The 13,222-nt window shown below is 39.0% G+C and overlaps 1 protein-coding gene across 1 annotated transcript; it reads right to left on the bottom strand.

The window, feature by feature from the left end:
• Nucleotides 1-1,986: 1,986 nt before the first annotated feature.
• Nucleotides 1,987-9,149, bottom strand: zgc:153896 (uncharacterized protein LOC569930 homolog). Its single transcript, XM_053489253.1, has 5 exons — nucleotides 8,882-9,149; nucleotides 5,683-5,828; nucleotides 3,998-4,624; nucleotides 2,604-2,835; nucleotides 1,987-2,259 (listed from the first exon to the last, which is right to left on the bottom strand). Exons 1-5 carry the CDS (start codon nucleotides 9,147-9,149, stop codon nucleotides 2,186-2,188), a joined length of 1,347 nt encoding a protein of 448 aa, XP_053345228.1. The 3' UTR covers nucleotides 1,987-2,185.
• Nucleotides 9,150-13,222: the final 4,073 nt, after the last annotated feature.

Genomic DNA, 13,222 nt, shown 5'->3' with positions numbered 1-13,222 from the left:
CTGTGTGTGTGTGTGTGTGTGTGTGTGTGTTGCTGTGTTTGTGTATGTGTGAAGTAAGAGGAGGAATGATCTTATACAGTAAACCTTTTCCTCTCTAATTTGAATTTTAACCAAACACACACACACACATTAACGGAAAGACTGTTTTGTCTGAAACATTTGCAAGGAACATCACTAATAACACTCGCGTGAGCGCACACTAACGGGATCACTGCTGATTTATTAAAAGTTTTTGGTCATCATGCGGAACACTCACAAACCACATTACTCTCAAACCGAGGTTCCACTGTGTGTGTGTGTGTATATATATATATATAAAATGAGCTCTATAAATTATTATAATATAGATATAATACATATATTATAATATTCTATATATACTCTATAGTCTGTATTCTATATATTTATAGATTTAAAAAATATTAATAATAATATATATATATATATATCTTTTTTTGCATTTTGTGCAAGATTTAGTAAATAATTAGCACCATGGGTCCCAGGAAGAAAACTGAGCCGCTTTCAGTTTAGTGTTAAAAGCAGCCGATGCCAATGTGGCCAACTTGTACATGCTTTTTCCCAGTACATGTGGGTTCTCCAGTTTCCTACAGCCTCCTAAAAACATCCAGGTACTGTAGGTGTATTAATGACTGTCTACGGTACATTATGTTTTCCAACGTCTGTAATAGCCTCTCCATTATTTTAAACTCTGTCACTTTTAATTATTCAGATTTCTTAGTAATTGTGGAACCAATAACCAAATAAGTGTATGCTGTTTTTAATCAAATTTTTATTATTGTTGTTGTTGTTAAAACTGCTTTCTATGAATTGGGTTCACTCATCCAAAATGAAGATGACTGCATTGCTGCATTGTAAGGCCAACTCAAACCAGGCTTTATGATTATAGGAGCATTATATCAGTAGTGCTTTTACAAACTTCTTCAATTATATACAAAACTTGAGTGGCGTACTGAAAACAGGAAATGAGGCAATATCTCAGCAACAGCTTGATGTTTTTTCCACCACGGTTTGGGAACGAGTACTGATGCTTCTGATGCTTTTTGCACCTCCACCGTCACTAAAGAGTGAAAAGGAAAAGTGCTTGGACCCCGCGATGACACCGACTGCAGCTGTATTTCTGATATGCAACCCTACACCAGAGATCTGGTTTCTCTTTTTACAGCTTCAGAAGGAAGGACGATCGATCTATCTATCTATCTCTCTCTCTCTCTCTCATGTATATTTCTGTTTTTTAGTCACTCCGTTCTGGCTCTTTCTAGATATATTTCTCTTTGTTTTTCTCAGTCTCTTCTTTTCCTTCTGTCTCTCATATGTGTTTGTCTTTCAATCTTCTTGTCGTTCTGTATCTCTCAAATGTTTTGTTGTCTCTCTACATCTCATTCTGTCTCCCACATGTTAGTCTCTAAATCTGTTTGTCTTGCTTTGTCTCTCATATCTTTTTTCATCATTTACACATTATCTATCTATCTATCTATCTATCTATCTATCTATCTATCTATTACATCTAATTTGTCATTCAGTTACTCTTTTTTGTCTTGTTCATATACAGATCTGTTCGTCTCTCAGTCTCTTTTCGTGGTTCTATCTCATATTTTTCGTGGTTCTCTCCGTCTCTCTTCGGCTCATCCTCTCTCTCTCAGCTTTTTCCTTGCCCTTGGTTGATCTTTGTCTCATTGCCGTTCTCTTATTGTTTGACTCTCTTGGTCTCGTCCTGTTTGTCTCATATCTTTTTTCATCTCTTTTAGTCTCCCTTTGTCTCGTCCTGCCTGTCTGGCTTTCACATTTTTCTGCCTCTTGCAACATCTTTTTGTCACATTTTGTCTCACCTATGTTTTCTCTCTCTCTCTCTTTCTCTCTCTTGCCTGTTCATAGTTGAAGAATTAATGAAAAATACAGTTCCTTTAAATATTTTATTTTTGTATTTTTTACCTATTTTTTATATCTATTGTTCTAATTTATATATTCATTGCTTATAACATTAATAATGTATCAAAAACAGTTTTGTGTGATTAAAAAACATTAGAATGTAATATGAAAACAATGTTAAAATGAAATAGTATTAGACTTTTTCAGCATTTTATGTACTAAAGTTTAGTGTTTACTTATTTTTAAAAAATAGTTTATTACATTTTAATCTTTTAAATAACTATTAGATCTTTGCAGATCAGAGGACTAGCATGAGAAACATCATGAGGACTAAAAGACTGACAGATGTCTGGATTCTCCCAGCGTGTCCACCTGAAACACACAAAGAAGCAAATCAGTCACATCATACAGTATACTGTATAACTACATCAGCTCAAATGAATTTCACTTTTAAATGCTGCAAAGCTGCAGAGCTCTTATCCCTATAGTATTCATGTGCAATAGTTATTTTAGGCTATTATAGGATAACGGCAAAAGTTAACATTCTATTTTTACATGGACATGAAAACAGAGACATTATAACAGACTCTTTCACATTTCACTTGAGAGTTGCTGCTGTTAGCATGTACTGAGTTAAAAGACTCAGCTTTGGTGTCCTGCGGTCTGTAATCAGAGCTCACTGCACCCTGGTACCAAGCCAAGAAATCACATCGTACCCGGATCAGACTTATCCAGCAGCATGGCCTGTGTATCGCTGAGACTGCCGTTGTGTGGAGCTGGATCTACACCCAGCAACTTGCACATCAGCGGGTAAATGCTCACGCTGTCGAACGGCTCAGCTAAGAAATTTTTCCTGAAGTCAGGTCCGAACGCTCGGAATATCGCCTTCATGTCCATTTCTTGATTACTGAAGCCGTGGTCTCCTTTGTTCACGTAGAATATGTATCTCTGCAAAATGAGAACATTTTAAGAAAAACGACCTTAACGATGCATTTTCTGTTCTGAAATAAAAGTAATTACACAGAGTAGCGGTACACACAGAAACAACCGTAATGATCACAAATGAAACACAAATGAAAGCGCGTCACAGCATGGCTTACTTCAAAAACAAACAAAAAAAGAAAGTAACCAATGAAAACTGAACCTTCAAAGATGTATGGACAGATCATTGTATGTTTATTCTTACTTTTGTTTGTTCTGTTTTAGACCATATGTTCCGAAATCGTGGTTCTAATGTAAAGCGCCACTATGAGATAACACACGGGTCGATAAAGCAAACATTTCCACAACAGTTTTAGGTGAGAGCAAGTAAAATACCCAGCTGGGTTTATGAGCCAAAATCAAGTAAAAGTAATGTTATGAACAGCTACGTTCCAGATTTAATAATCTATTTTAAACAGGGAGTGTATTTGGCTGAAGACAACAAAAGAAGTACAACTTAGCGTAAGCAAGGCGCATGATACTCAACCTTACAGAATGTTATTTCTTTATATTAATAAGTTGAACAGAGAGTTCTGCCATAGAGAAAGACAGACAGACATGTACGTGGGCTTCAACCTGAAATAATTAAAGCTCATTAACTTCTTTTTAGCTTTAATCTTTTAACTATTTCTATAAAATCTTTTCCCGTCAATGATGGGTACTATCGCTAGATTGTGATGAATCGAAAGAAATTCTATCAAGCATTTGTCTTCAAAAAAATAAGTCACTAAGTATAAAAATAATCTGCACTGAGCAAATCACAGGTTCATATTTATGTGCTCGTCCAAACAATTAATCATTTTATACCCTAGAAACAGTTCAGTTTATCATTAACCTATGACTAATAATAAGCTGATTATATCATACGTAAAAACTAATATATATAGCTCCTATATTGAGAGATAACTGGTTAAAAAAAAAACATTAAATGTATCTGTAAATGTATAAAAAGTATTACATCATACAAAACCACGTCATAAAAAGTAACTGGGAATGGATTTAATAAGGTCATTGTTGACAAATTGCTGTGATATAATGGGAAATATAACACTTTAGGATGTTTTAATGAATATACCTTCTCTGGAGATAGTTGTCATGGTGGATTTATTTAAGAGCTCATACAGCTTACCGTGTTCAAGTTGAAACCCAAGTCTCCAATGAGAACAATATCTTGAATGCGACTGTTTTTAGCTATGTGGAAGTTTTCGGGAATCTCCTCCTTCTTGTAGACCGTTAGGTTCGGATGTGCGTTCTTCAGCGCGTCGTAAACCTCCTGGAGCTTCCCGTCCCTTGGTCTTATCATCCCAAAACCTCCATAGTCCAGTATGTCAAAGTGAGTCAGTTTGACAAAGTTTATGTAGTTTGACAGCTTTATTTCGTTCACCTCCGGACTTTTCTTAATGGTGGTCATGCCGTGATCAGACGTGATGATGACGTTGAGATGATCGGCTAAATTGTTTTTCTGGATTGACTCCCTGAGGTAGCCGATGAGACGGTCGATCTGCTCGATGATCCTTCTTCTTTCGTTGGTCTCCGGTCCTACCATGTGGCCCACGTTGTCCGGTTCTCCATAGTACAGAGTAACAAAGTCGAAATTCTCTTCGGTGTACCATCCCATAACGGTATCGATTTTCTGCCGCCACTCAGTTTCGTTATCATCGACGTGGCCTTGTGCCTCAACCAGGGATCTGTCCACGGCCTGCCCGCTGTAATTCGCTCCAGCTCCGGGAAAGAAGTAAGACGCTGTCTTCAGGCCCTGCCAAACGTCCAAGTACAAATAAGTTTGTAGGAAAAAAAAATAATAAACATATGTATATATTCCAAATATAAGACATTCATATTAGGATTTTATATTTAAGTATTAACAAAATACATGTATACAAGTAAATTAAAATACAAACAGCTTAAAATGAATTAAAAGCAGTTCTGGAGACAAAGATGGTCATAGAGAAAACTAAACATTTCTGTTAATGATTCATTTAAAATTGTGACATCATTCACATCTAATTGTGTCCAGGAGAATTGTATTACGTGGCATATGTTGTTTTTTCACCAAAACCTTATAATATTTGTACAATATAATTTAGCTTCCATCCATCCCATCCATCCATCTAGGAACCTCTGTACTCCAACTACAGACCATGGAGGCCATTGGTGACCATTGTATTTATTTCCATTTGTACGACTGCGGTAGGACCTCTGGTCAACATTCACATGCTCATTCACACACTACGGACAATTCAGGAACGCCTGACAGCCTAACCTGCATGTCTTTGGACTGTGGGAGGAAACTGGAGAACGTGGAGGAAACCCAACAAGCACGGGGAGAACATGCAAACTTCATTTACATGGACCTCGAGACGGGAATCGAACCCAGACCATGGAGGTGCAAACCACTAGGCCACTGTGCTTCCATAATTTAGCTTAGAATACTATAAAGCGTTTTTTAAAAGCTTTACGAGAAGTGAATTGAGGATGGAGTCAATGCATCAAGAGCCATCACAGACAGACACCTTCAAGAAATGCGCTACAACTGTTTATTCACTATCAAATGTGCTTCTCCCATAAATACACTCCTAATCCTTGTGGAAAGCCTTCCCAGAAGAGTTAAAGCTGTTATAGCTGCAACATCATCTTAAACCCTATGCATTAAGAATTGGATGCTACTCAAGGTCATATGAATGTGAAGGCAGCCGAGCGAATACTTTTGGCAATGTAATGTATTTTACACACTGATCAAACTGTCCTTATTTAAGTCCAACTCACTCAATATTAAGGTTTATGCAACCAGTGTGGATTTAAATAATTGCTCACCTGATTCTGAGCTGTTATCCATAAAGGCAGAGCCCCGTTGTCCCACCACGCAGATCGTTTCAGTGTGTTCTTATGAGTTAATTTCAAAAGCGTCGTGGAATTGAACATCATGTTATGGACAACACCGTGATCCTCTATCCATCTTCCTGTAAAAATAGATAAGTGTTGATTGGAAGCTCACAGATAAGTGCAAGAGGATGTTGAACGGCATGACATAACTATAAACTGATCAATAAAAATATCATATATTAATACTGACTGATTCTGTTCCAATAAAAGCATGATACTGAGTGTTTCTTATTTCTTACTTAAAATATAAAATAAAATCCAAGGGCAGTTAGGATCCCATCAGAGACGTTTATTTTGGGCTATAATACTAAACAGGAACATCAGCTAATGGAGATTAGACTAGATTATACATAAGATTTGAATTTCTTTAAACTTTAAGGTGACCTTCAGAGCCTTAATCAGGAACCTCGTGCATGACCTTGAACATGCAGCTCTGTATCTGAAGATAAAGTGAAATCAGCATTTAACTAATCAGTTGCGTGAGCAGTTCAAGCATCTGTCTAAATCAGAAGAGACTATGAACTTTGAAATCTTATCAGAGAGTTTTAGGGTGAGAATGATCTGGTTTTACTGGCTTTAACATCTGATAATTTCGAGAGCGTGGCATGAAAACACAGCCTTATACATTAATTGAATTTCTATTTTCAATTTATCACTCAGTCACTCATCGTCTGTACTGTACTGCTTTATTTTGTATACAGGGTCCTGGCATGTTTTTGGACTGTTGGAGGAAACCAGACTACCCAGAGGAAACCCAAGCAAGCACAGGGAGAACATGCACCCGGATCGAACCCGGATCCTGGAGGTGCACGGGACTTATTTTACATAGAAACCTTCATCATCAAGGACTGTAATTCCATGCACCACCCAGATTATAATTCTTTCTTACAGTGTGCATGCTTTAGAGTAAAAATCATAAATATATAAATCTAACCACTGAACTGAAAATATTGTGCCGTGCTAAATTATTCACCCTCTTTTCTATATTTAAAATGTCGTAGCCTTTAGCTGACATGCGTTTAATTGGGATTATATGTCATGAACTACACATAATATTGAAGCATTACATAAATCAACATATTTTTCATAAATAAAATAAATTAAAGTTATAATAGCATAAGGTTTTATCCCTGTTGTTCTGAATTCTATTCTCCCTAACTAACTGAGTAAAGAAAAAAATTATCATGCTAAATTATTAAAAAATATATATATTTTCTTATTAAATATCTGATCTTACTGTCATGTCAACAATCATTTTCCAGAACTTTGTCCTAGAGTTATTTTTTTAATAGCTCCCTGGTCAGGTGTACTCATACTGAGCTGACGTGACACTATAATTGCACGCACCTCAGCATTATTAAACTTATTATGCAACAAGTGCTGCTGCACCAGAACTGATTTAAAGGTTTCACAGGAAAGGGATGGGTAGGAGATGGAAAATACTTGTGTAACTGCAGCTTTTATATGTTTTGTTTGTTAATTATATAAATCATTTCCAGTTGAATTATGGACTACATCATTTATACAGTAACTTTTACGCAGTTGTGGTGAAATTCTGGAGTGTTCCTGCAATCAGTACCTTTTAATAAAATGCAAATGAACCGATGATCATAAGTGTATATTAGTAGGTCAGACACTAGACATATTTGTAGAGTTAAGTTATTGAGCCCTAAAGGTAAAAATTAGCTACGGTTATTATTACACACTCACTATCCACTAGACATGGAGACCTGCACATTCATGCCAATTATCCAGTCAGCCAAACACATGGCAGCAGCACAATGCATAAAATCATGCTAAGACAGGTCAAGAGCTTTCAGTTAACGTTCGCATCAAACCTCAGTGAGTAAAAACACCTTGTTGTTGAGAAATGATTATTACTCAAGGAGTCACGGTTTCCAACCAGGGTGAGCAGAAAAGCACCTCAGCTTGAAATAAAACATTACCAGTTGAAAGATCAAAAAGATCACATCAGGTCCACGACAAAGAAGAATCTGAGCACAAGTTCAGTCAATCTGGAGAGAAAAACTGACCCACGGTTGTTTCTCCAGTCTTGGGTGAGTCCATGCTCATGATAACCTCGGATTCTTGTTCTTGCATGACAGTAATGGAAGCTGATGTGGATTTCTGATGGTGTAGCCCATTCAATTCACTTTTTGAGGTGTTGCGTGCTCTGAGATACTTTTCTGCTCACCACGGTTGTGAAGAGTGAACTACTATATCAGCCGCAAGTGAAAAATTGGATTTTCAAAATTTAAATTTTCACATACACATTTATATTTTCCTCCGATAAACAGAAACACAGTTTCCTAAATACAATTTCATTCCCTTTTATGTTTTAGAATCCGGAACTTTTTTCGAATTCAAATCTTTCAACGATCTTAACTGTCAAAAACCCACCGAGCACAGGGAGAACATGCAAACTCCATGCACACAGAGACGGGAATGAATTCAAGGTTTCCACTGTATGTGGTTGCTTTTTAAGCTTTTACCAAAAAAATATTTAAGCAACAGTTTTCACAGGTCATATGCTTGGAGCACATATAAAATCATCTTTCCAAAATTTTTAGGGAAGCGAGATTGGTCATTTCCATGTTGCATAAACCTTAGAAATAGAATCTTTGGCCGCACACATATTTCTGTATTATATGTATAACATAAAAATGATTGCACCAATACTGTTTTTTTGGCGTATGCTATTTTCTTTTCTCTTTCATCAGCAAGGTGTTTTAACCTGCAGAACCACTGCCCCCCCCCCTCCACCACCCCACTCTTTGTCAAATTTAGAGAGAAAGATGTTCAATGTGATTCATCACCTAAAGCTCTCGACTTGCTTCTGCATGATTTTATGCATTATGCTGCATCCATATAATCATCTAATTAGACATATAATTACAGTTGAGATATATTTATAAAATATAGTTTATTGCTGTATTTATTTACGTATCATTAGATGTACGAACGCTAGTAGACATACTGTTATTTTGGACAATTTACGGGAGCTGATTTTTGTTCTTCCTGAACCCCTAAACATAAAAAAATCACATAAATCTAGTGCTCTGTTACATTTAAACACGTGTGTACTGTATGGTTTCTTTGTATTTATAGATTATGCTACTTTTGTTCATACCAGTTATAGTAGTGAAGTGCGATGGAGAGGTCATGGTGATCATCGGTGGCGTGATATATTTTGCCTTCACTCCCTCCAGTACCAACTGGTCCATATTGGGCGTATGAACGTCGTGATCGTAGTTCCATCTGAACCCATCGAAGGATATCAGCAGCAGCTTGTTATGCTTCCTCCTCGCCATGTTGGACAACGGCCTGCCATCCACACAGAGCAGCAAAACAACAAACACCAGCAGGAGCTCGAGCTTCATACTGACTAATGGTCTCATTAAGCACATGTGAGTCCAGATATGTAGGTAGTGCCTTTATAGTCGATCTATCAGGAGCCAGATAAGATATTTCGCTGAGCCTTGCAATCCTACAAGGACATACAGTACCTTAACACTGCAGATCAATTACTTTTCAGGAACCAGGAAGTGGCATTAATTTACATTGCGGTATCACAGGCTGAAGTTAAAACAGGTCTCTGAGGTTCGAACAATTAATAAGAGAGATGAAAGAGCTCCAAACTAATCATGATCTATTGCTCTGGACAAATTACAGGTTTATATTATTGTTCTATTTATTGTCTCATTCACAGGGTCTTGTCTTAATTGCAGACACTCCACTTATCTTTATGTTTTATACACCGGAGGACCTGAAACCAGTCCCAGAAAATGTTCTGTCTGTTTGTCTGTCCGTCCAGTCATATTTTGTCACAGCATCACACAAAACTGTCTGAACAGAATGTAATGAAATTTCTGCAATACTTAGATCTCTGCCTGAAGTTTAACCTGCACCATAAGTGAAATGTAAATGTTGAGTAAAAAAAAAGTGATGTTATAAACAGTTATGTGCCTGATTTAATAATCTACTTTATAATAATCTACTAATGTGCTACTGTCTCAATGTAAACAAACACCTGCACCAATAGATATTAATTAGAAAAGATAAAGTGAATATTTTTCCTGGGATTAGTTCATATTTTCACTTTGGCTGAAATAACAGCGCTGAAGTGGTATAAGTGAATTTTAACACGCTGGAGTCGTTTTAAGACAAAACTTCATCTTTATCCGATCTACTTTTCCCATTTTCCCATATCAGGTTCCCATTTCCCTGGACGTGAGTACAGGGACAAAGTGGAACAACAATTTGATGATCCTAGAAGAATGTGGCAGGGACGGAATACAATTGCAGACCTCAGAGGGAAAACCAGTACACCTACTCTGTGTGAGGATCTAAACGTATTTTACGCTAGATTCGACACAGCGAACAACACGAGACTGGACAGCGAACGCATCATGGATGACGTCAGTGTGCACACTGTCTGAAGAGGATGTAAGGAAGTGCTTCAGACAGGTGAACCCACGCACAGCCGCTGGTCCTGATGGAATCCCCGGCCGCGTCCTTAAATCATGCGCGGCTCGGCTGGCTGGAGTGTTCATGAACATCTTCAACCTCTCCCTCTCTCTGTTTGTAGTCCCAGCCTGCTTCAAGATGGCCACCATCACCCCTGTACCCAAATCCTCCACCATCACATCCCTGAACGACTGGCGACCAGTAGCCCTGACCCCCATCGTGAGCAAATGCTTTGAGAGGCTGGTCAGGAACTTCATCTGCTCTGCGCTGCCGGACACAGTGGACCATCTACAATTTTGCATACCGCCACAACAGGTCCACTAATGACGCCTTAGCCCTGACTCTACATACTGCCCTCACCCAGCTGGAGAAGAAAGATACGTATGTAAGAATGCTGCTAGTAGAATATAGCTCTGCATTCAACACCATCGTTCCCTTGAAGCTGGACAGGAAACTACAAGATCTAGGATTGAGCAGCCCCCTCTCTGCAGCTGGATTCTCAACTTCCTCTCCGACAGACGCCAGACGGTCAGACTGGGAGTATTACCTCATCCTCCGTCACAATGAACACTGGGGCTCCACAAGAGTGTGTACTGAGCCCTATACTGTACTCACTCTACACATACGACTGCACGGCCACTAGCAGCTCCAACATCGTTGTGAAGTTTGCGGACGACACAACAGTGGTGGGTCTTATCACCAACGGTAATGAGACAGCATACAGGAAAGAGGTCAGTGCCCTGACACATTGGTGCCCGGAAAGTCATCTCTCCCTCAATGTCGGAAAGACCAAAGAATTGATAGTGGACTTCCGGAGTTGTAGAGGTGCACATTCCCCCATCATCATCAACGGCGCTGCTGTGGAGAGAGTGAGCAGCTTCCGTTTCCTGGGTGTTCACATAGCAGAGGATCTCACATGGTCAGTTCATACTGACAAAACAGCGAAGAAGGTGCAGCAGCGACTCTTCTTTCTTAGGAGACTGAAGAGATTTGGCATGAGCTCCCTGCATACTCAGGACCTTCTACCGCTGTGCCATTGAGAGCATCCTCACTGGATCCATCACGACCTGGTACAGCAACAGCACCGCCTACAACCGCAAAGCTCTGCAGAGAGTGGTGCGGTGTGCCGAGAGGATAATTGGAGGTGAGCTTCCCTCCCTCCAGGACATCTACAGAAGGCGGTGCCTGAGGAAAGCGAGGAGGATCATCAAGTCACCCCAGTAACCACCTATTTAAACTGCTCCCGTCAGGCAGGAGGGACAGCTTCTATCATCAGGCCATCAGACTGCTGAACACTGACCAATAGGTCTTCATAGACACTATACTGTCACTTTCACACTGTCACTTTATAGTCACTTAGCCACTTTATGCACTCCATACTGCACATAATTGCCTTTTGCACAACATTCATTGCGGACATTCTTATACATTTATACACAAGTAGACACACTCCCACAATCGTGTGTGTGTGTGTATATACAGTGGTGTGAAAAACTATTTGCCCCCTTCCTGATTTCTTATTCTTTTGCATGTTTGTCACACAGAATGTTTCTGATCATCAAACACATTTAACTATTAGTCAAAGATAACACAAGTAAACACAAAATGCAGTTTTTAAATGATGGTTTTTATTATTTAGGGAGAAAAAAAATCCAAACCTACATGGCCCTGTGTGAAAAAGTAATTGCCCCCTGAACCTAATAACTGGTTGGGCCACCCTTAGCAGCAATAACTGCAATCAAGCGTTTGCGATAACTTGCAACGAGTATTTTACAGCGCTCTGGAGGAATTTTGGCCCACTCATCTTTGCAGAATTGTTGTAATTCAGCTTTATTTAAGGGGTTTTCTAGCATGAACCGCCTTTTTAAGGTCATGCCACAACATTTTAATAGGATTCAGGTCAGGACTTTGACTAGGCCATTTCAAAGTCTTCATTTTGTTTTTCTTCAGCCATTCAGAGGTGCATTTGCTGGTGTGTTTTGGGTCATTGTCCTGCTGCAGCACCCAAGATCGCTTCAGCTTGAGTTGACGAACAGATGGCCGGACATTCTCCTTCAGAATTTTTTGGTAGACAGTAGAATTCATGGTTCCATCTATCACAGCAAGCCTTCCAGGTCCTGAAGCAGCAAAACAACCCCAGACCATCACACTACCACCACCATATTTTACTGTTGGTATGATGTTCTTTTTCTGAAATGCTGTGTTACTTTTACGCCAGATGTAACGGGACACGCACCTTCCAAAAAGTTCAACTTTTGTCTCGTCGGTCCACAAGGTATTTTCCCAAAAGTCTTGGCAATCATTAAGATGTTTTTTAGCAAAATTGAGACGAGCCCTAATGTTCTTTTTGCTTAAAAGTGGTTTGCGCCTTGGAAATCTGCCATGCAGGCCGTTTTTTCCCCATTCTCTTTCTTATGGTGGAGTCGTGAACACTGACCTTAATTGAGGCAAGTGAGGCCTGCAGTTCTTTAGATGTTGTCCTGGGGTCTTTTGTGGCCTCTCGGGTGAGTTGTCTCTGCGCTCTTGGGGTAATTTTGGTCGGCCGGCCACTCCTGGAAAGGTTCACCACTGTTCCATGTTTTTGCCATTTGTGGATAATGGCTCTCACTGTGGTTCGCTGGAGTCCCAAAGCTTTAGAAATGGCTTTATAACCTTTACCAGACTGATAGATCTCAATTACTTTTGTTCTCATTTGTTCCTGAATTTCTTTGGATCTTGGCATGATGTCTAGCTTTTGAGGTGCTTTTGGTCTACTTCTCTGTGTCAGGTGGCTCCTATTTAAGTGATTTCTTAATTGAAACAGGTGTGGCAGTAATCAGACCTGGGGGTGACTACAGAAATTGAACTCAGGTGTGATAAACCACAGTTAAGTTATTTTTTAACAAGGGGGGCAATCACTTTTTCACACAGGGCCATATAGGTTTGGAGTTTTTTTTCCCCCTTAATAATGTAAACCTTCATTTAAAAACTGCATTTTGTGTTCAATTATGTTTTCTTTACCTAA

The sequence above is a fragment of the Clarias gariepinus genome, chromosome 27 (genome assembly GCF_024256425.1).
Source record: "Clarias gariepinus isolate MV-2021 ecotype Netherlands chromosome 27, CGAR_prim_01v2, whole genome shotgun sequence".
In the NCBI taxonomy this organism is placed as follows: domain Eukaryota; kingdom Metazoa; phylum Chordata; class Actinopteri; order Siluriformes; family Clariidae; genus Clarias; species Clarias gariepinus.
The sequence above is the reverse complement of the archived record's forward strand: the minus strand, read 5'-3'. Positions and strand labels throughout refer to the sequence as shown.